We start from the raw sequence: 25,009 nt of genomic DNA, 5'->3' as shown, positions 1-25,009 counted from the left end.
ATAAACTTTTGGACATATGCACACTTGCACTTTCCACAAATATTCACTCAGACATGTGGAACAGGATGTTTGAGGTGGCGCGAGGCAGGAAAAAGAACACCCATTTTTCAGGTGTTATCTCCACTTCACCTCTTTACCACCCAGCATTTCATCACTTTACATAACGGCCGAAAGAAACGCGGAGCTGCTGGACGGAGGAGCACGGGTCAGGACTCTGTCCGTCACAGACGCTCTTCATTCATGAATAAGTAAAGCTCCTGACCCTGCCCTTTCCTGCCTCAGCACACACACTATTTTTCACAACACTTCACCTTCCTGAACTCCTAAGAATGTGAGAATGTCTTGCTGAAAATAGTCCTCCTGCACTCAGACCTGCAAGGAGTGTCTCCATGCCAGCTTCCCCTGCGTGTGCATGTGTTATAGAGCTTTGACTGGAACCGTAGAGGGGGTACAGGGGGGTCTCAAAGAGGCCCACATTGATGCCGAGTTAGTCCTGTTTGAGTGAATGTGAAGAAAAAAATTGTAATCGCTTATGGGGTCCCTCAAGGGTCCATTTTAAGCCCAGTGTTATTTTCCTTATACATGTTACCTTTAGGCCAAATACTAACATTATGCTTCATTTTCATGCTGATGATACTGCTTTGAAGAGACTGTCTTGAATATGAAAGATGGTCAATAACCTTTTATATATTTAATGAGAGTCAGAGGTCATTCTGTTTGGCTCTCCTGATTTGACCAGTGGCTAACTTGGAAAATCGGGCCCTTTGATGTCTTAAGTTAAATTCAATCTAAAAAACGTAGTTGTTCTCAGTGAATATGGGGGAGGTGTTCTCCCCCCATCACTCCAGATACTTAGTCTTGTATGGGGTCCCCCAAAGGTCTACATTAAGCCCAATGTTATTTTCCAAAGACATGTTACCTTTAACCCTGATGGTGTCTGTTTTGTGAAAAAGACATATAGAGAATGAGCGGGGCTCGAAAAGACATAGACGTACACAAGTCATAACGAACAAATAAATATTTAAAAATATTCATAATAAACTGTATTTTTACAGAACATTACATAAAAAGAACAGATAGAGGTACTTTACACGCGCAGAATAATACAAGTATGTATAAAGACATACGAAGAATAGAACATAACAGGAAAATTAAAGATAAGCTAAAAAACAGGACAATTAGTCAAACACTAACATAAAACCTAATAAAAAACAAGAATCTGCAAAAAATACGAAAGTTAATAAAAATAATTACAAGATAAGAATCACGAAGCAAACATAACAGGAAGACGGTTTATTAAAAGCTAAAGCAAATAAATCCTAGAGAGACAATGAGAGCCGGATAGTTATGGTTATCCAAATACACGGACGTCCGAACTCAGTTTAGTGTTCGTTTACTGTTTGAATAAAACGTGTAATTTGGAATAAAAAACTGAGATCAATCTTGTATTGTTCTCTAATGTTTAGATAGCCGTGTGTGAGTGTGTGTGTGAGTGTGTGTATGAGTGTGTGTGTGTGAGTGTGTGTGTGAGTGTGTGTGCGTGTGAATGTGAGTGTGTGTGAGTGTGTGTGTGAGTGTGTGTGTGAGTGTGTGTGCGTGTGAATGTGAGTGTGTGTGAGTGTGTGTGTGAGTGTGTGTGAATGTGAGTGTGTGTGAGTGTGTGTGTGAGTGTGTGTGTGAGTGTGTGTGAGTGTGTGTGTGTGAGTGTGTGTGTGTGTGAGTGTGTGTGTGAGTGTGTGTGAGTGTGTGTGTGAATGTGAGTGTGTGAGTGTGTGTGTGTGTGTGTGTGTGAGTGTGTGTGGATGTGAGTGTGTGTGTGTGTGAGTGTGGTGTGTGTGGTGTGAGTGTGTGTGTGAGTGTGATGAGTGTGTGTGAATGTGAGTGTGTGAGTGTGTGTGAGTGTGTGTGTGTGTGAGTGTGTGTGAGTGTGTGTGTGAATGTGAGTGTGTGTGAGTGTGTGTGTGAGTGTGTGTGAATGTGAGTGTGTGTGAGTGTGTGAGTGTGTGTGTGAGTGTGTGTGAGTGTGTGTGTGTGAGTGTGTGTGTGTGAGTGTGTGTGTGAGTGTGTGTGAGTGTGTGTGCGTGTAGAACAGTAGAGATTGTCGAGACTCAGCTGATAATGCGTCTCTCACTGTTAATCCAAACAGCCCAATCTGAGCTGAGCTGCATATGAAAACACAGAGAAGTGTATTTATGTATTTGTACAGTGTGAAGTTATTGTTCTGTAGCTGGCAGAGTATTAAATCACCACATCAGCCCAAAACACAAAGACAAATCACTCAATCAAATCATCAATTATTCATAACAATGAAAGAACTTAATTTGAAAATGTGGATGTTTGAATAACAAGAAAGGATAAGATGCCTTAAAAAAGAGTAAAAGAAACCACCTCCACAGAAAGAGAGAGAGAGAGAGAGAGAGAGAGAGAGAGAGAGTGAGAATAGAGAATGAGAGTGAAATATATAAAGAGAGAGAGAGATAAAGAGACAAAGACAAAAAGAATGAAAGACAGAGAGAGAGACAGAGGTAGAGAGATAAAGAGAGAAAGACAAAAAGAATAAAATAGGGATAGAGAGTAGAGAGAGAATAGAGAATGAGAGAAAGAGAAAGAGAGAGCATTTTATAATGCTTTGGCAATGCTGGATCTTACAGTGATGCCAGTAAAGCTGGACTGGAGAGAGAGATGAGTGATGTTCTTTGATGGTGTTGATCCTCTTTGTGGTTATGATGAGGGTTTGATTGACAGGGTCACAGAAGTGTCTAACAGCGCAAAAACGTGTGTGTGTTTGTGTGTGTGTGTGTGTGTGTTTGCGGGCTGGCAGGGCTCCTGGTTGCTGACGCACAACCCGACTCAGCAGACAGGAAGTAGCTGAGGACTACTTCCTGTTCTTGCATGGTCGCAGGAAACCAACTGGTGCCACACTCCTCACACACACACACACTGAAACACTGTGGCGAAGATCCCTCTGTCTGTCTGTCTGTCTGTCTGTCTCTCTGTCCTGTCAGTGCAGTCTAAAGAGATCAAACTCATCTCTGGACCTCCACATTGCTGCTGTTTCCTGTTGTTGACGGACTGTTTTAGCTGAGCTTTGTCACCAAACAGTTCAGAGACAATACCCTGCTGTCCACTGACCGGCCACTTTATTAAGACCACGTCCTTTATCTACACACACTGTCCATTTTATCCTCTCCACTGACCATATAGGAGCACTTTACAGTTCTACAGTTACAGACTGTAGTTCATCTGTTTCTCTGTGTCCTTTATTAGCCCAAGTTTACCCTGTTCTTCACTGCTAATGAAATGCTGCTTGAGTTTTTAAACACCGTGTCCACTCACTGTCCACTCTATTAGACACTCCTACCTTGTCAGTCCACCTAGTAGATGTAAAGTCAGAGACGATAGCTCATCTGCTGCTGCACAGTTTGTGTTGGTCATCCTCTAGTCCTTCAACAGTCGTCACAGGACGCTGCCCACAGGACGCTATTGGCTGGATATTTTTGGTTGGTGGACTATTCTCAGTCCAGCAGTGACACTGAGGTGTTTAAAAACTCCAGCAGCTCTGCTGTGTCTGATCCACTCAGACCAGCACAACACACACTAACACACCACCACCACGTCAGTGTTAATGCAGTGCTGAGAATGATCCACCACCCATATAGTACCTGCTCTGTGGGGGTCCTGTGGGGGTCCTGACCACTGAAGAACAGGGTAAAAGGGGGCTAACAAAGTATGCAGAGAAACAGATGGACTACAGTCTGTAACTGTAGAACTACAAAGAACCAAACAGAACTCAGTGAACTTGCGCAAACTCTCGCAAACTCTTGCGTTCTCCCGTTTATAGGAGACCCACATAAACAAACATGGAGCAGGTAAACATGTTTAAGTGAGGCTCATATAAAAATGTGATCAGTTTGGTATTTCTTAGAGTTTTAAATGTACATAAACTCGACTGTGCTCGTACTTTAAGCTCAGCTCATTAAAAAGCTTCTCTCCACACGTGAGAGACTTTCCGCCATTTTTCTTTGTTTACTTGCTGTATTTTCTTCTTTCGCACTCTCTGTTTTCACTGGCTGTTGCAGGAATCCGTTCAGATTGTGTCATTGACCAGTAGAATACACTCAGAGTCGGGTCGAAAAAATCAAACGTTTGATAAACTCTGACTGGTCTGAAACGCGATTGGGAGGCAAAAAATCTTGAGTCTCGACTCCGACTGACCCAAAAATTTGTGGACTAGAGCCAACTAGCACAGACTCGGCCAGAATAAGAATCGGGGCTAAAATCAGGGTAAAGGTCATGTAGTGTAAACCCTGTCTGATGATTTACACATGCAGTCTGCACAAAGCTAATAGCTAAAAAATGTTCCTCGTTTCTCGAGTGCAGAGCTAAAGAAGCAAACTTTCAGAAACCAGACTTGTGATTTCATCATGTTAACAAAAATAATATTAAGTAGGAAAACTCTAAAACTCTAAAACCAACTTTTGGCCTCCTGGAATGCAGTATAACATCACTGGCCTTTGTAGTCAAGTTTAGGACAACAATTTTGGAGGTCAAGATCTTCATTTGGTTTAGATCAACACAAAAAGAGGAAGTCAGCAGTGCTTCTCTGAGATGCATGATGGAGTTGTAGATGTTGGACCTCACTCAGAGACGGAGGGCCTTAGTAGCCCTCAGTCTGTCCATTTGATCCACAACACACTGACAACTGAACATATTTATTTTGTTTCGGCTTCTTCATTTGGTCTGTGTTTCTGTCTCAGATTCTCTCTCATTTGTCTCTTTCCTCTTCCCCATCTTCGTCTCTATCTCTGTCTCCTCAATCTCTTACTTCCTTGGTCTCTCTCTCTTTCTCTCTCTCTCTCTCTCTCTCTCTCTCTCTCTCTCTCTCTCGCTCTCAGGAGGAAGCATGTTTCTGCTGTGTTGAACGTGAGGGGCATGGTGCAGCAAACGGAGCGTCAGGAGATCCTTGCTGTCGTCCGGGACTTTGAGAACAACAGCGATATGCCCAGAGACCACGCCCTGTTCTCTGAGATTGCCGTGGCAACAGACATGCCCTGCCTGGGACTTGTTCTGATCCGTTTTGCACTGACAGTGTCATCGTGGGTGTCCAGTGCTCGCCCCCACAGGAGACACACCAGAAGAAGCGCAAAGCACAAAGAAGACGATGCCAATCAACACGTTATACAAGTCAACCAGTAACCAGTGAGCAAGTCGACGGGTTACACAAGTCAAGCAGTAGCCAGTCAACATGATAAACAAGCCGAGCAGTAACCAATCAACACGTTAAATGAGTCAACCTTTAACCTACAACACGTGACACGAGTCAGCAGCTAGTAACCAGTCAAAACCTTATGCAAGTCAACTACTAACCAAAAGGGCAAAATGTTACGCAAGACAACCAGCTGCCATTCAACATGTTACACAAGTCAGCCAGTAACTGGTCAACACGTTGAACAAGTCAAGAGGTAACCAATCAACACGTTACGCAATCAGCCAATAACCTGACAACACAGGTTACACAAGTCAAAGCAGTAGCCAGTCAACATGTTACGAGTCAACCTGTAACCAATCAACACGTTAAACGAGTCAACCTTTAACCTACAAGTAACCAGTCAAAACCTTATGCAAGTCAACTGCTAACCAACAAGTCAACATCTTACACAAGTCAGCTGGAAACTGGTAACCAGTTAACCAGTAACTGGTCAAGATGTTGCACAAGTCAAGAGGCAACCAAAAGTCAAAAGTCAACAAATCAACATGCTTTACAGGCCAATACGTAACCAGAACACGTTACACAAGTTAACAAGTAACCAGTCAACACGTAACACAAGTCAACCAGTAGCCAGTCAATACGTTACTCAAGACAGTCAGTAACCAGTCAACACATTAAGCCAGTCAGACAGTAACCACTTAGTGTGCTAAGCAAGCCAACCAGTGACCAACCAACATGTTACACAAGTCAACCAGGATCCAGTTAACTCTTTATGCAAGTCCATGAGAAATCAGTCAACACACAATGTAGTAACTAGTTGACGTATTACACGAGTAATTAGTGAACACGTTACACAAGTCAGCCACTAAGCAGCCATCTTGTTCAACGGCTCAACGAGTACCCACTTAACAAGTTACACAAGTCAGCCAGCGACCAAATAACACGTAACACCAGTCAATGTCGTACTCAAGACAACCAGTAACCAGTCAATACAGTACGCAAGTCAGCCAGTAACCATGCAATATCTTAAGAAAAAGGGGTGTTTTCGTGGCAAATCAACCAGTTGACCCTTCAACTCTTTATGCAAGTCAATAAGAAATGTCAACACACTACATAGTGACCAGTTAATATATTACACAAGTCAGTCTGTAACTAATCAACACATCACAAAGGTTGACCAGTAAGATGTCAGTTAATCAGCATTACATAAATCAAGCAGTGATCAGTTGACACATTACACAAATCAGTAACCACTCAGCTAATCAATACAGCGTCTAGGAAATACGACCCATAGCTGACAAAATCCAATTACCAATAACAACATTCTAGCAGCCTCTGATGAAATGCAGAGTCCAGGGATGTGTCAGAAGACAGAAAAGGGGGGGGGGAAAGAAGAAAACAGACGCGACTGCGTCCCTCGCATTTTTTTGTGGCTTGCAGGACTCAAACAGGAAGTACTCTCCATTATTAACACAGCTAACAGGAAGTAGACTCAGCGACTGCCAAGTCATCAGTCCCTGTGTCTGTCACAGCTAATGGAGACGGAGCACCATCCCAAGTCCATCTAAACAATGGAGTGCACTGGTGAAAGGAGACAGGGTCTCGTCCCATTTAACCTTATCAACACCCGCGTGTGCTGTATTGCTAAAACTGCTGGAAAATAATATATAAAAAGTAAATGCTTACTTTGAAAAAGTGTTTATGGGTTCATGCTATGATGAAGCAACAGTGGGTAGTTCCTTCCTTGCATTAGCGAGGAGCTAATCTCCACAGCTCTTTCGCTAAAAACATCTTTTGCTAATGTTTGTATGTCATGCAATGCTAATCGTAGATTGGACAGCAGCGTATGAGCGTGTATGTGAGGAGCACGGCACAAGGTACTGCTCATTCCCTATTCCACCAGCGTATTTCACCGAAATCAACCAAAAATATCTACTGAGGTGTTGAGAAGACTGGAGTGGAGTCTGGATGAACAGTAGGGGGCAGTGGTGGGAGAGCAGAAGTAGAGTTATGGAGGGGAATCTTGCTGCAAGTTGATGTCAACACATCCCTCTTCTAGGGTTTGTAGGTTTCATGAAAAAACAATGAAACAAGGTAGAAGTAGTTCCAAGGAAAGATAGTCGTAAGTGCATCTTATACACCAATGTTCAAAGGTTTGGAATCACTTGGCCTTTTTTTTCTGATTTTATTCAATATTTCAATAATAACTTCTACAGTGTTATAAACTTGATATCAGAAGGTGTTTTTTGATGTTTTGTTCATTATTTCAGGCTATTACAATATACTGGAGTTATTTATTTATAGTATATGTTTTATCCAGTCGGGCATTCTGGATGCTAATTTATTATAACTTCAAGCCTGATTATTTCTCAGTTATGATTATCATTTCTTCCTCTTTTTATATCTTCCTACTAATTATCATTTTATACATGTATCTGCAATAAAACTGGTTTGATAGTATTAATCGTAGTGATTCCAATCTTTTGAACGACAGTGTGTCAGATAAAGGGGATGCTAGCTAGGATGCTAGCAAAAGGGGTGAGGTTTCAGGCACGGCCTTCCAAACTTTAGTCATAGCATAACTTCATTCGGCATCCAAGATGCTACAGAAAGATGTGACGTGAAGGGAAACACCATAAACTAGAACCAAACATCTGAAGTGACAGGAAGTGATCTTCACAGTAGAGATGAAGCTGAATACTAGCTTTTGTACAAAAAAGCTAATGGCTGAAAAAGAAGCGACGCTACTGTCTAAGCATTAGCTGGCTTAGACAGACAGCGATGCCACAGCCGTCCGTAAGCAGGAGTCTAAGGGAGCATAACTGGCCATCTGAGTGGGTAGGATGGTCCTCCCTCTCGCAATGCTAGCCAATGGGGGCGTCTGTTAGCTGACACAGAATTAGCAGTTAGCATTCTCCTCCAAACGTGTTGAGCTGTCCAATGACGTTGCATTAGATTAGCGGCAGTTTGGAAAATTGCGGTGGAGCTTTGGTGGAAACATGCTAGCCGTCACCCTCCAAGCTTGGTAGCATCATGTGGTAGGGGTGGGAGCGGGACTGAGGACTGAAGAAAACTGGAAATGAATAAAGAAATGAATATATTCAGAAACGTTAGTCATCATATATGTATATGTATCATTCTAGCTGGTCTTGAACTGTAATATCTTTTCAGTTCCTTGCGTATGTATGTACAGTTCCTTACAGAACACTTTGAATAAAATATGGACTGAATGTATTTGATACAAATGTCTTAATGCTAATCTTTAAGAATTTTAGTAAAGATAATAAAAAACAACCCATTGACTGGGTAATAAACCAAAAAGCAGAGGACTTTGTTTGTTTGTGTGTGAATTGTGTGTTTATTTATCGTCCTATTATCAGGAAAAGGACTCTGTTGTGCAAACAGTGTGTTATTTATCATATGAGGTAACAACTTTCTTGGGATGAACTATGTTTTGAGTAAAGGGGATGTTTTGCATGGGTGGGATGTTTGGGATCAGCTGGGCTTTCTGAATAAACAAAGCGTTTTTGGGTGAAAGGGTCTGTTTAGGGTGAGTGGGGGGGGTTTTGGTGGGATGGGTTCCTTTTGGGGTGAAAGGGTTTTTTTGGGGTGAAAGGGTTTTCGGGGAGTAAATGGGTGTTTCCTGTTGTGTTGCGAGGTGCCAAACGGATCCTCCGATTAGAGCCAAGTTTACAAACCAGCGCAGGCAGCCATTTCCTCTCTCACACAGCCACCTGCTTTCATCTCTAACAAAGCGCGCCGTCCGAGAATAGCACACACACACTTACACAGGCGAGCACACACACTCACTGTTTAAAATTAAAATCTCTACAAATTCATCTGCTGTTCACTTTATTCATTCCTCATCCCTCTTTTCTGGGCTAAAATACTAGAAATGGGAATTCAAAAGCAGCCTGTGGATGAACTGTGTGCTAAAATGGGACATTATGCTCTGTCCCAGTCACGCCATAGATTTTACTGAGAAAATTCAAGCAAAAACATAAATTTGATTCAAGCAACTATGCAAAATTTCAAAGCTGTATTCCACTTTGTTTTTTAGTTGTGAATTTTTTTAAGTTTGCCTCTTCAGGTTCTAGATTGAACTACTCACAGAATGACTGAACGGAGTTGAATTTTAACAGGACATAAATACAACACAATAAGAACCATTTACTTTAAATAACTTAAAACAGATGAATAAACTTTCTAGATCATCTAAATGTTCATTTGGAAACTCACAGTTTTTCAGCTTTACCACTTCTTTATCCTGGGCCTCCTATAGTGAATCACCTCATTTTCAAAAAAATAAATGATAAATGAATGAATGAATGAATGAATAAATTAATAAATAAATAAAAATAAATAAATGCTCCTTTTTGAGGATACAAAGTTAAAGAAAACATTAAAACATAAATAAACTACGCTTTTTATTACAAATATAAGCTTTTCTTAAAAAGAGATGCCATGTATATATATATATATATATATATATATATATATATATATATTTATATACAATAGATGTTTAGTTGTAGATGAACTACACAAAACCTTAATTTTTTAACTTCCAGTTTCTTAAGAAATTAAAATTCACAAATTATATACTACATGATCAAATGTACTTGTTGATGGAATATATTAACACAAAACTAGTTCAAGCTAAATATTATAATATTAATCACATTAATGCTATATTTTTTTATGTATTTATACCCAGTTAGTATTTCAGTTCAGTTCAGTTAAGACACAGTTTAGAACCTAAAAGGGCAAATTTTAAAAATCTATAACAAAAAAAAAAAAAGGTTTATAAAATAACTGGGTGCAACTTTGAAATTTCCTATGGCCACATAAACTAAATTGAAGTTTTCTTGAATTTTTTGATGTAAATCTGCAGTTTTAAATCTAAAACATGGACTGTACAAAAGTTATGATGTGTTAAACTCAGCAGCTAAATAGAAATTGCACCATGTATCTATTGTTGACTGACTGTTCATTCAGTATAATCCAGCCTTTGGATCGTGAGGCCGAACGCTTTAGTGAACTCAGACTCAGTCCAGGCCGGCAGTGGATGTACATGCCTGGGCGTTTTCTTTAAGTTGGCTGTGGACCCTCATTCTTAAAGCCCCTCCATCTTGTATGGTCTTCCCTTTGGCTTGTGTTCGCTACTGGGAGCGCTGTAGGTAATTGATTCATCAGACATTCCAATCAGCAAAGCCCGGCGGAACGGGGGAAATTGGGAAATCTCGGAAGGCCACAATGGAATTCCCAGAAGCAAGTTCCAGGCTTCCTCTCATTACTGAACGCTGTGGGGGAACCATCAGCACCTTCATGCAGGGAATGTCTAGGGAGAACTTTCAGCATCTGGCTTTTTTCATTAGCACTCTCTCGCTCGCTTGCTCACTCACTCACTCTCGCTTTCTTTCTGTTTCTGTCTTAATGCGCTGATCTTTTGTTCGCTCTGAATGGTGATTGTTTTGCCAGACACACATACAAATGGCACACACTGCCAAAACCAAACAACCAGCATGTCCTTTGGTGCTGTTTACATCATGATTTTTGTTAATGCAGATGTTTCATTATGAAACAGCTCTGATACCTTACGATACACCCTATGACACATTATTACATTTTATATCGTCTCCTACAGAGGGGGCTTGGTGGAGAGGAGAGCAATGAAGAGATTTCTTACAATAAACTGGGATTTGAAAGGATTTTGGATGCTATAAGCTCTTTACATACAGTGGTGTGAAAATGTGTTTGCCCCCTTCCTGATTTCTTATTCTTTTGCATGTTTGTCACACTGAAATGTTTCAGATCACCAAACAAACTTAAATATTAGACAAAGACAACACAAGTAAACAAAAAATGCAGTTTAGAAATGAAGATCTTTATTATTAAGGGAAAAAGAAATCCAAATCTACAGGGCCCTGTGTGAAAAAGTGGTTGCCCTCTAAACCTAATAACTGGTTGGGCCACCCTTAGCAGCAACAACTGCAATCAAGCGTTTGCGATAACTGGCAATGAGTCTTTTACAGCGCTGAGGAGGAATTTTGGCCACTCATCTTTGCAGAATTGCTGTAATTCAGCCACATTGGAGGGTTTCCGAGCATAAACCACCTTTTTAAGGTCATGCCACAGAATCTCAATCGGATTCAGGTCAGGACTTTGACTAGGCCACTCCAAAGTCTTAATTTTGTTTTTCTTAAGCCATTCAGAGGTGGACTTGCTGGTGTGTTTTGGATTGTTGTCCTGCTGCAGAACCCAAGTGCGCTTCAGCTTGAGGTCACGAACAGATGGCCGGATGTTCTCCTTCAGGATTTTTTGGTAGACAACAGAATTCATGGTTCCATTTACCACAGCAAGTCTTCCAGGTCCTGAAGCAGCAAAACAGCCCCAGACCATCACACTACCACCACCATATTTTACTGTTGGTATGATGTTCCTTTTCTGAAATGCTGTGTTACTTCTATGCCAGATGTAACGGGACATACACCTTCCAAAAAGTTCAACTTTTGTCTCGTCAGTCCACAGAGTATTCTCCCAAAAGTCTTGGGGATCATCAAGATGTTTTCTGGCAAAAATCACTTTTTCACACAGGGCCCTGTAGGTTTGGATTTCTTTTTCCCGTAATAATAAAGACCTTCATTTCTAAACTGCATTTTGTGTTTACTTGTGTTATCTTTGTCTAAAATTTAAATCTGTTTGGTGATCTGAAACATTTAAGTGTGACAAACATGCAAAAGAATAAGAAATCAGGAAGGGGGCAAACACTTTTTCACACCACTGTAACCTGCACATGAATAAATAACGTATCTCATTTATCCTGCTTTTAGCAAAGCTGGCAGGAAGTGGCCCCACACTGACACTGCAAACTGTGTCCTATTCACTTCCTCTGAACATACGGTCAGTCTAACAAGATATCAGGGCAATCTCCTCATTCCATCAAACTATCAAAGAAATCAGACCAATCTTGATGTTTCAACAAGGTATCGTCAGGCCTAAATCCAAATTCTGCCAAGATATTAACATATCAGGCCACTCACCAAAATCCATCAAAATATAACAGTGATATCAGGCCTATCTCCATATTCCAGGAACATATCATGCATTATACAAATCTAAATTCCAGTAGGAATTATTCCAATTCCTAAATTCCATTCCATAAGATATCAGGCCTATCTTCATCAAGATATCCTCAAGATATCATGTATATTCCCAATTCCATCCAGATATCATCAAGATATCATTTTGATTTCCAAATCCAATCGAGATATCTGGCCTGTCTCTGAATTTTATCAAGATATTACCAACACATCAAGCCAGTCTCAAAATACCATGAAGATATCATCAGTGTATCAAGCCTAACTCCACATTCCTTTGAGATATCAAGATATCTTCAATTTCCATTAAAATACCATGAATATATCAGACCTATCACCACATTTCATGAAAATAATATAAAGATATCAGGCTCATGTACGAATTCCTTGAAGATGTCAGGCCTATCTTCAAAGTCTATCAACATATCATAAAGATTTTAATTTCCAAATCCAATTATGATATCACCAAGATATCAGGCCTGTCTCCAAATTTCATCAAGAAAAGATCAACACCTCAGACCAATCTCAGAATGCCATTAAGATGTCGTCAAAGCATCGAGACTAACTCCATATTCCTTTGAGATATCAAGAAATCATCAAAATCCATCAAGATATCATGTCTATTTCCAAATTCCGTCCAGATACCATCAAGAAATCATTTGATTTCCAAATCCAATCATGATATCATTAAGATATCAGGCCTGTCAAGATATTTTCAGTTTCCATCAAGATACCATGAATATATTAGACCTGTGTCCAAATTCCAAGAAGATATTATCAAGATATCCAGCCAGTCTCAAAATGCCTTTAGGATATCATCATATTCCGTCGAGACATCAAGGTGTCACAAGGATATCAGGCCTGTCGCCAAATCCCACCAAGGACTCTTGATGACTAATACAGTAAAAACGGACACTTTAATCAATTATCACATGAGTTATCACTGACACGTCCGAATAAGTCTCCTGAGTGCTGGAGCTTCGCAGGACTTGGACAACGAACTTTTTCCTCCTGATCTTTTTTAAATGTGTTTCCTGGAGGTGGGATGTGCAGGAAAGCGGGCAGCCACTGATTCAACCCCTCGCTTTCCTAGTGGATATTAATCACTTCGTGCATCCCAGCGCGGCCGAGGTATTTGTGCGATTGTGTAAATATTTCTCTGTGTGTAGTTAAGTAATAATCATATCCGTTTATTTTCCATTGTGTGCGGGAGGCAGAGGAATAGTACCTGTCTTCCTCTGGCTTCTTTAAGACACTGGCAGCGGTTATAAATACGTCTGATGATGTCACGGACTTTGTAAACAGTCATCGGGGCGACTGACAGGGCCTTTCCTGTAGGTAAACAATTTTGACGTTTCAATGGTCGTGAGAACAACACACACATACAGTTTATGTCTGAGAGCGTGAATAAACAAAGTGTTTTATTTATGACAGTACATCCCCCTCGTTAGACAACCTGCCAGACAGTGTCCCCACCACTATCACCACCACCACCCCACCCAACAGACTCTAAACTTAACCACAACAATACACTTTTCAGTGACGTACATGTATGATACCACAACGACCGCACTATCATCATTTTAATCTGAAAGCTTATGCTTCAGTTCCTGAAATCTGACAGTTTTATATATTGCCATAGTAACGTTAATACATATGTAATCATTTATTTCCCAAAAAGTTTTAGAAAGCAATCTTTGGAATTCTGCCCAGCAAGCAGTTTTCAGCAGCCAACGAGTGCCCAAAAGGCCTGTTTCTAGCACCTCCTGCCAGCCTGAATCAAGGCAAAGTGGGGCTACTTATCTTGTAAAACAGAAGGTGATTTGTTTTATGTAACATTGGGTTTATCAGCTAGCCACCAGCAAGTTCTCTCTGGTCCCAAACCATCCTGCAAACCTTCATTTTCCAGTTAGTTATTGATTCTCTACATCCATTTTCTTCAGATACCACTGCAAAGACTGTGTTAATTGCCTATTAGCATTAGTTAGCTTTCCTCCAGCAAGCTAACTGTGGTGTATATTTACTGTTCCACTGAGCTTAACACAACATTAATCACTTCACATAACATTCTTCATGATCAGTGTTGTTGTTCTGTTTAGAATCCTATATCTTTGGCTTAAGATGGTTTATGAGGAGCCTGGCCTCTTCCTATTTCCCCCATTATATCAAATACAGGACCGCAGAACAGCAGATGGTGCCTGCGAGTGAGTCCTCAATGAATGGGGGTGAATGGAGCTAAACGACTAAAAACGAAAGTTAAAAGAGTTTCTAATCACTCGTCCAGAACTTTCCTTTCATTTTAGACAGTAGAAGGATGTATTTCATAAAAAAAATGCAAAGAAAAATAAACTATTTCTTTTTTTTCTACAGCAAATGGGTTTTGGGCAGCAGGATGCTAACATTACTGCTACTGAGTGCTGATTGGTTGGCGATTGGAGGAGCTCATTGGCTGTTCGCGCTCACTGCCGTCACGAACATACATGAGGCGCCATTTTAAACTCCTTTAACTCGAGTTCAAAAGTGTTCAAAAAATATAACAGCGATGTTTAAAATATTTGATGCTGTTCTGTGTTCAGAAAATCAATGTATTATTTTATATTAAAATGTTTTGGCATTTATAAACTATGATTTTGCTCGAATGCTCCATCTTAACCCATTCATTTTGGACTCGCTTGGGAGCGCCCTCTAGCGTTTGAGAGACCCGGAAGACACTACAGAGTGGTAATTCTCCTCTCTACATGTCCTCCGTTTGATTCATGCCATTTCCTCTCCTTCACTGATGCACACAAAAGCTACTTGAGTGCTAATGGCTCCCCCTTGTGGAGAATCGTAAGACTGCTAAACATGAGGGAGTGAGTTAGTAAATTATAATTCAGACCAATAAACTGCTTCAGAAATAAAATTACAAATTTAAATTGTTGGACTTTCTTGTTTGGAATTATTTATTATAAACACCAGGGTGAATTCAGCTCAGTAAAGTCCTTAATAATTTTTTTCCACAGACATAATTTGATTGGATAAAGCCTCATTGTCATGTGTTATGACAGGAATAAGTGTCTGATTGGATAAGACTGTTAAGAGTTTTGAACAGAGTGTACCTGTTCGACACTTTTTTGGTCACTGGATAGTTCCATATGTGTTATTTTCATAGCTGTTAAAGTCTTCAATATAATTATATAATATAGAAAATAATAAAATAGTTGGCACGTCCAAACTTTGAGTGGTACTGCTGTTCAAACAATCAATTCAACACCAGTTATTCCAACATGTTCCTCTCGATGGAAAGTTCAGGTTAAATGTTTTCCTCACCATATTGTCTAATAATGGAGATTTTATCTTTTGGCTGTGATTGAGTTCCTCTGTTATATACACAGAAATGTCCTGCTGAGTGGAGAAACATTCTATATTAACCTCCTACAGAGCGCTGATGCAGATTATAGGGGTTTCCAACCTTCCCACACACACACACACACACACACACACACACACACACACACACACACGTTGGTTCACATACCTTGGCAAGACATGTAACTCAAAAATATGACCATATGTGCTTATAAAACATATATGAGTACCTATATATAATATTAATGTGTTCCATCTGTATTACATATGTGTAAATAAATATGTACTTGTCATATATATATATATATATATATATATATATATATATATATATATATATAAATATAAATGTAATGTTCCATATGTATTACATGTGTAAATACTTATTGGTAAAAATAGGTTCTATATACACTATACACTGGCCAAAAGTATGTGGACACTACTACTACTGCTAAATATGGAATTCAGGTATTTCAGCTATATTCATTGCTAACTGTTGTATCAAATCAAGCATATAGCAATGCAGTCTCCATAGACAAAGGAACGGGTCGTACTAAAAATCACATATTCTCTGCTGCATCACTCACTACAGAGTTCCAAACTGCCTCTGTAAGCAACATCAGCACAAGAACTGTGTCTTCATGAAATGGGTTTCCATGGCTGAGCAGCTGCACACAAGCCGCATGCCAAACGTCGGCTGGAGTGGTGTAAAACATGCCACCACTGGACTCTGGAGCAGTGGAAACGAGTTCTCTGGAGTGATGAATCACACTTCACTATCTTTCAGTCTGATGGATCAGTCTGGGTTTGATGGATGCCAGAAGAACCCTAACTACCCGATCGCATAGCACCTACAGTAAAGTTTGGTGGAGGAGGAATAATGATCTGGGCTGTTTTTCAGGGTTTGGGCTAGCAATGCTGTGTCTGATCCACTCACACCAGTGCAACACACAGAGCTGAGAATGATACACTACTCAAATAGTATCTGGTCTGTGGTGGTCTTGAGGGGGTCCTGACCATTGAAGAACAGGGTAAAAAGGGGCTAACAAAGTATGCAGAGAAACGGATGGACTACAGTCTGTAACTGTAGAACTACAAAGTGCACCTATATGCTGATAAAATGGACAACTAGTGTAGAAACTGGTCAGTATATATATATATATATATATATATATATATATATATATATATGTATATATATATATATATATACATAACTGACTCCTGAAGGTTCTCCCTATTTTTCTCTGATTTTACTGCAACGTCATTTTTGTCCTGAAAGTGCTACAAAAACAAACAATGTCTTCACACAGGGCCACATGCAATAGCTCTTATCGTTCATTCTCTTTGAAAACAACAACATGTTCACATCAGCCTTCTGCAAACCAGGAAAAAAGGAAAGTACCACGATCCTGAAGAGAGTTCCCTCTCACACACTTACACACACACACAAACAGAGAGCACACGTAAGTTTCCCATGCTTTGGGTGAGGTACAGGATTTTTTTTTTAAAGTTTTGTTTTTCATAATAGCAGTGAGGTGTAAAAATAACCTGTACATACTTACAGACTCAGAAACAACTCAACCAGCTCAGGAAAAAATACTCTAAAATACGCTACGCCCTATTAATAACAGCCACGGAGAGAGTGTTTGTGTGTTTTTGTATGTGTGTGTGTGTATGTGTGTGTGTGGTACCTCTGATGCGTACAGGGTGGACAAGCGGACATCCTCAGTAAGAGGACCCTCATTATACAGACACACAATCACTCATGCATACATACAGTTAAGTCTGGGCTCTCCAGGCCAAGCTGTTGATTTCTGAAGTGAAAAGCAGAAGAAGGTCTGGAAAAGAAGCAAATTAAAAAAGATATCAAAGTGCTTTCAGCTCTCAACGTCCACTGTTGTTAAGAAATAGCAGTTTAAGGGAACTGCAGAAGTCATGACAGGATCTGGAAGACCAAAAATCTATCAGAAAAAGGCCAGAAAGGCAAAGCAAAACCACCATATGACAGCGCAGGACCTGCAGAAAGGTTTAGTTGACACAAGAGTGACACGGGAATCTGCATGGAATAATCATCAGAAGGAAATCTTCAGCCTCATCACAAAAATCAACATCTGAAGCATGTAAAACATCTAGATAAGCTGGAATGAATTAGGAAGCAAGTGCTGTAGACTGGTGAAGTAAAAAAGGAATGCATTGGCTACAGTCACTAAAGGTGCACTATATTGCCAAAAGTATTCGCTCGTCTGCCTTCACACGCATATGAACTTGAGTGACATCCCATTCTTAATCCATAGTGTTTAATATGATGTCGGCCCACCCTTTGCAGCTATAACAGCTTCAACTCTTCTGGGAAGGCTGTCCACAAGGTTTAGGAGTGTGTTTGTGGGAATTTTTGACCATTCTTCCAGAAGTGCATTTGTGAGGTCAGACACTGATGTTGGATGAGAAGGCCTGGCTCACAGTCTCCGCTCTAATTCATCCCAAAGGTGTTCTATCAGGTTAAGGTCAGGACTCTGTGCAGGCCAGTCAAGTTCTTCCACACCAAACTCGCTCATCCATGTCTTTATGGACCTTGCTTTGTGCACTGGTGCGCAGTCATGTTGGAACAGGAAGGGGCCGTCCCCAAACTGTTCCCACAAAGTTGGGAGCATGAAATTGTCCAAAATCTCTTGGTGCAGAAGCATTAAGAGTTCCTTTCACTGGAACTAAGGGGCCGAGCCCAACTCCTGAACAACAACCCCACACCATAATCCCCCCTCCACCAGACTTTACACTTGGCACAATGCAGTCAGACAAGTACCGTTCTCCTGGCAACCGCCAAACCCAGACTCGTCCATTAGATTGCCGATGGAGAAGCGTGATTTGACACTCCAGTGAACACGTCTCCACTGCTCTAGAGTCCAGTGGCGACGCTTTACACCACTGCATTTGACGCTTTGCATTGCACTTGGTGATGTAAGGCTTGGATGCAGCCGCTCGGCCTTGGAAACCCATTCCATGAAGCTCTCTACGCTGTTCTTGAGCTAATCTGAAGGCCACATAAAGTTTGGAGGTCTGTAGCGATTGACTCTGCAGAAAGTTGGCAACCTCTGCGCACTATGCGCCTCAGTATCCACTGACCCCGCTCTGTCATTTTACGTGGCCGACCACTTCGTGGCTGAGTTGCTGTCGTTCCCAATTGCTTCCACGTTGTTATAATACCACTGATAGTCGACTGTGGAATATTTAGTAGCGAGGAAATTTCACAACTGGACTTGTTGCACAGGTGGCATCCTATCATGGTACCACGCTGGAGTTCACTGAGCTCCTGAGAGCGACCCATTCTTTCACAAATGTTTGTAGAAGCAGTCTGCAGGCCTAGGTCCTTGATTTTATGTGGTCATGGAAGTGATTGGAACACCTGAATTCAATGATTTGGATGGGTGAGTGAATACTTTTGGCAATATAGTGTATGTTTGGAGAGAAAAAGGAACAGCATTTGATGAAAGGAACACCTTGTCAAGTGTTAAGCCTGGGGTGGATCTATTATGCTTTGGGGTTTGTGTGGCAAGGTGTCCAAACTTTTGGGCAAATCACAAGTATTATTTAAATTTGTTACATTTTACTGTATACAATACAGTGCAAAACTCAGCACTCTTGTTCAATTTCCAGTCAGAACTACCATTAAGTACAAGTTATTCATTTTTCAGAAGATATTTCCAAAACATGAACAACCACCATGATAAACAGCACTCAAAGCTTTCATCTTTGAGAAAATCAAGCTCCACTCTTGCTTCAGATCCGAAATAATCCAAGTGCTTTAAATTGTGACTCTATTCTAACTCCTAAATTATGTCGGTAGTTAGTCTGATGTGTAAGGCCTTCTGTCAAACTCCTAAAGTCCTATCCAATAGCAGAGCGTGCTTGGCTGTATCTGCCTAGATACCACAGAGAAAACAATCCTGATTGATCAACTTTCCATTTCAAGATTTTAACCCTTTAGTTTCTAAAGGTTAACAATAAAATAAGATTATTACTACTGTCAGAGTGTAAATACAACACGTATGACGATTGTATTAAATAAAAATAAAGTAATATAAGAATTTTATTTCACAGAAATCATTTGGCCTTCTCTGAAGATCTAGAAGACCCTAAGGGGTCCTCATTGGTATAAACATGTGCACATACATACATAGTACTGTGTGAAAGTCTCACCTAAGCATGTTGTTTGAAAACCATTTATCTTGGCTTTAACTGTGTTTTTCCATTTATAATTGGAATAAATACAAATAAACATAGATACAGTAAAAAAAAATATATATATATATATATATTTATATATATATATAAGAATTCCTTTTTTCAAATAGCAGCCATTATCTTGTGAGATACTTTGAAGTTTGGTTCCAGATTTCTCCTCTAGTCATTACCTGGGTTTGTTAAATTTCATTACTGGCACATTGATTTAACATGATGTATTTATTAGCGTATTGGATCAGAATTACAACTAGAAAAGTGAATTTCCTGAAGGAAATCCAGAGTGACTGCACAGATTAAGCTTGCTAAGGTGTTGCTAGGTGCTTGCCATGGTATCCCAGGTCGTTGCTAGGATGTTGCTAAGATGTTGCTAGGTGGTTGCCATGGTATCCCAGGTGGTTGCGAGGGTGTTTCTAGTAGGTTTCTGTGGCACCCCAGATGGTCGCTAGGGTGTTGCTACGATGTTCCTAGTTGGTTGCCATGGTATCCCAGGTGGTTGCTAGGGTGTTGCTACGAGGTTTTTGTGGTATCCCAGGTGGTTGCTAGGGTGTTGCTACGATGTTGCTAGGTGGTTGCCATGGTATCCCAGGTGGTTGCTAGGGTTTTGCTAGGAGGTTTCTCTGGTATCCCAGGTGGTTGCTAGGGTGTTGCTAAGATGTTGCTAGGTGGTTGCCATGGTATCCCAGGTGGTTGCTAGGGTGTTGCTAAAATGTTGCAAGGTGGTTGCCATGGTATCCCGGGTGGTTGCTAGGGTGTTGCTAGGAGGTTTCTGTGGTATCCAAGATGTTGTTAGGAGGTTGCCATGGTACGGTACCCTAGATGGTTGCTAGGTGGTTTCTATGGCATCCCAGATAGTTGCTAGGGTGTTGCTAAGATGTTGCTAGATGGTTGCCATGGTATCCCAGGTGGTTGCTATGTGGTTTCTGTTGTATCCCAGATGGTTGCTAGGGTGTTGCTATGGGGTTGCTATGGTATCCCAGGTATTTGCTAGGCCGTTGCTGTGGCAGCCCAGGTGGTTGCAAGGTGGTTGCTATGGTTCCCCACCTATGGAGTTTCGGTCACTGTTGATACATTGAAAACTGCAGGGCGAGTTAATATAATAAGTAGTAGTGTTGTGCTTTGCAGTGCGCAGCCACCAAATAATACTGGGCTTCCTTAAAGAGAGGTTTGGAAATGCTTGATATAACATTTCAATATAGATAAACTCATTACTTATTGTATTAATATTATTTATGCTGGTCTATGTTTAGTGTTTTTCTGAGAAAATACATGTTCAGATAAACAGCTTTTCATTATAATTTTCACAAGTGCCTAAACCTTTGCACAGTACTGTAAATATATGTACACACACATGGCCTTTCACCCCAGACCCATAACACACACACATTCCCCCCGTCACACACACACACACTGCTAAGTGTGCTCTACTGAGCTCCATTGTTTTAATGTCAAAGTACAATCACATTAATCTGAAATGTCACCTTTCGGTGCACTGAGGACAGCAGCTCCATTTCTCAAACCCTGTCCACCTCTCCACTCCTCCTTTTTTTCAAATCTGTTTTTCCTTTTCTCCGCTCATGGCTCTGTACGGCGCGCAAGAAAAACATCAGCGTTGGTGTGAAGTGTTTGGCCCCAAAACTGTCGTTCTATAGGCGGAAGGGAGGCACACGTCATCAGCGCTTTTCAAATGTCCTGGAAAACATCCCAACATCATTATCCAGTGCAGTCTTCACACAGAACAGACCCTGACCCAGCAGGTGTTACCAGTACATAAGAGATGCACACTTAAAGGGATAGTTTACTCAGTTCCACCCTCACTCTTAATGTACTCGATCAACTAAACATGTTTGGTGTCTGAATTTTGCTGTTTTATATTTGCTCTGGAGCTACGAGTTAATATAGCTAAAAGCAATGGCGGCCTTTAGCCCACAAATTAGCGTTGTGCTAACTGGGTGCCTAAATCATCACAAACATCACACTGTTGCCTTAAACAGTGTGGAGTTGTTAAATAATCTCTAATAGACTTGATTATTTGGTTTCTGACACTTTATGACACACTGTTATCTCTAAACGTGGGCTAAAGTATGTGGCATAGCTAAAACAGTAGCAGCAGCCTTGAAACCTGTATTTTGGCCATTTTTAAAGATAAAAGTTTGTCAGTGTATCTTTATTAGAAGCACCCACCTTGTACGTCCACTCAGTGGCCACTTTATTAGAAACACCCACCTTGTACTTCCACTCACTGGCCACTTTATTAGAAACACTCACCTTGTGTTTCCACTTACTGGCCACTTTATTAGAAACACCCACCTTGTACGTCCACTCACTGGCCACTTTATTAGAAACACTCACCTTGTGTTTCCACTTACTGGTCACTTTATTAGAAACACCCACCTTTTTCTTCCACTCACTGGCCACTTTATTAGAAACACTCACCTTGTACTTCCACTCACTGGTCACTTTATTAGAAACACCCACCTTGTACTTCCACTCACTGGCCACTTTATTAGAAACACTCACCTTGTTCTTCCACTCACTGGCCACTTTATTAGAAACACTCACCTTGTACCATCACTCATTGGTCACTTTATTAGAAACACCACCTTGTTCTTCCACTCACTGGTCACTTTTATACATGCCAGTGTCACTGATAGGTTGAGAATGGACTGCCACTCAAAAATATCCAGCTAAGAGCGGCTCTGTGATCCCAAACTGTGCATCAACAGGTGAGCTACAATCTCTAACTGTCCACCAGCAAGGTGGATCTAAAGGGAGGGGTTTCTGATAAAGTGGCCAGAGGTATGATATGATAAGTAGTAATGATAAGTTGTACAGTACTGTATGTCTGTAAAGCTGCTGCTCACTGGATAAAAACATGGCACATTCTATGTTGCTATCGTTTGTTTTGTTTTGGTCGTTCTACGTAGGTCAGAGCGTCCGCAGATGCGCTGGCCTGTGATGTTGACGGCCTGTGACGGTCTCGTGCCGTTTGGTCCGGCTTTTCTGACTTCTTTCCAGCTCGTTTGATGTGTGTTTATGATCCCCATGACACAGCGCGGTGACTTCAGAAGGTCACATCACGTCAGTGAGGATGTGGCTAAGTTTCCTTCTACTCACTGACAGAATAACGTTCCGCTGCTCATCCTGCGCTCAGCTGGACCACAGCAGCCTCGCGTCTGTCTGCTTTACTCCTTGCTGATGTTATTCTTTGTAATTTGGGTTCCCCAGTTAATGCGTACGTGCAAAGATCCTGACACACCAATGAGTCCTCTGATTGGCTGTTCAGCCCAGCCCCAACTATTATTATATTAATTCTTAATTCTTGCCTTTAAAATGTTTGGTGACAATTTATTGTAGGGCGGTGTTTATAAAGCTACAGGACACCTATGTAAACGTATCGTGACGAAACCACCATACACGCTTTGGAAGGTTTATTTACGCACCATCCGAAAAGTATCAAATGTTGATAAACTACATTTTTTGTTGGCCTCGTGCGCCTCTGTGGATTTCTGTAATGTCTAGTTCATTTTTAGTTAATAGAACCATCGTGGTTGCTGTATTTAAACCCTGTAAGTAGAGCAGTTTTACTCTTACTCCACTGTTGAGTTGTGTTTGTAAACACAACTATTATCCAGGTAGATACAGCCAAGTGAGCTCTCCCATTGGTTAGGCCTTCAGGAGCTGAACTGAAGGCCTTACATGATTATCTGCCAACGTATTTAGGAGCTGATAGTAGAATCAACTAATCATGTTTTGATTTACAATAGACAGGACCAACTTTGTGAGGACAGAAAAAATCTCTAAGCTTTCTGGAAGCTCTAGATACGCCAATGAGTGTGAATATGAGGGTCAGTCTAGTTGTTAGAAATGGAAAACATCAGCAGCAGCTCTATGCCAGGACTCTATACCGTAAAACTGCAACATATAAAGTGAGCTAAATACTAATGTTGAAAAATATATGAAGGTGTAAGAGTCACAGGTCACTACTGATATAGTGATGTGTCTGTATGTACACAGTTCAGGACAAACGTCAGAGGCCACCCTTCATTTGTTTAATTTTCAACCGAAATGGCCATTGAGTACAAGCTGTTTTTAATTTTTCAGCACCAGGAAAAGAGCAGAAAACATATACGAAACAGAAAAGTACACAGAAGCATCTGAAAAACTGAACATAATATCAAAATTGTTGGTATTAGTGTGTCCAGTCTTTACCTTTATTACAGCTTCCATTCTTTTCGGTTGACTCGCTTTCAGTTTCTCAAAGAAATCTGCAGACACGCCTCCAAAGTTCAGTCTTAGGAGTTGGTTTAGCATTTTCTGCTTCTCACCATCCAAATAATCACATTCAGTGGTGTTGAGGTCTGGACTCTGGGGTGGTCAGTCCATTGTTCAGCTTCTCTGTTTGATGTGTCCGTCTCCTTTTCTCAGCTACACATCCTTTCAGACCCACAGCGCTGAGTCGTCTTCTCACAGTGGAAGGATGGACAGAAACACCTGTGGATGTTTTCAGATCTGAAACAGCTTGATTTTCTCCTCTCTCCAGCTTTAAGTACTGTTTATCTGATGGGGGGCAGTTTTGGGTGTTTATCAGGTCTTCCAGGTGGTTGTTAGGAGCCCCTATTTCTCTGTAGCTTTTAATAAGTTTTTGAACTCCAGTTTCTGAAACTGAAATGCTTTTTTTTTTCATTTGATTTTCTTCTTCCTTATGTAAGTGGATTATCTCACATCTAACTTCCTCAAAAATATCCCCTAAAATAAAATGACTTAATGGGTTTTGACTGGAAATGAAGGAACGTGGAGTCTCTGACTTTTGCACAGTACGGTGTATTTGTGCGTTCGACCTCGTGCACTGCGTGTGCTCTTGTTTGTTTGCTGGAAGACGCGCACACGCTCACACGCCGCGTACTGTACCCGTTGTCCACTTGGTTTGGGCCAAGAACACGTCTGCGGTGCTGAAGATCAGATAATTTATGTCTCCTGGGCAGCACGGGGCGGGAAGCGCTTTAGCCCGAACGCTGAGGGGAGGATTCGGAGAAAGAGAGGGGGAGAGAGAGAGAGAGAGAGAGAGAGACAGAAGGAAACAATAGAGCAGGGGGCTGACGCACGGCAGCGG

General features: G+C 41.0%; 1 protein-coding gene across 1 annotated transcript in view; it reads left to right on the top strand.

Annotated features, from left to right (window-relative positions):
- exoc3l2a (exocyst complex component 3-like 2a) overlaps positions 1–8,538 on the top strand; it is a 40,028-nt gene extending 31,490 nt beyond the window's left edge. Inside the window, exon 13 of the mRNA XM_036580125.1 lies at positions 4,896–8,538. Coding sequence (XP_036436018.1) covers positions 4,896–5,196 — 301 coding nt within the window. The 3' untranslated portion in view covers positions 5,197–8,538. The remainder of the gene's footprint in view (positions 1–4,895) is intronic.
- The last annotated feature ends 16,471 nt before the right edge of the window (positions 8,539–25,009 follow it).

This window comes from Colossoma macropomum, unplaced genomic scaffold (assembly GCF_904425465.1).
Source record: "Colossoma macropomum unplaced genomic scaffold, Colossoma_macropomum, whole genome shotgun sequence".
NCBI classification, from domain to species: domain Eukaryota; kingdom Metazoa; phylum Chordata; class Actinopteri; order Characiformes; family Serrasalmidae; genus Colossoma; species Colossoma macropomum.
The sequence above is the reverse complement of the archived record's forward strand: the minus strand, read 5'-3'. Positions and strand labels throughout refer to the sequence as shown.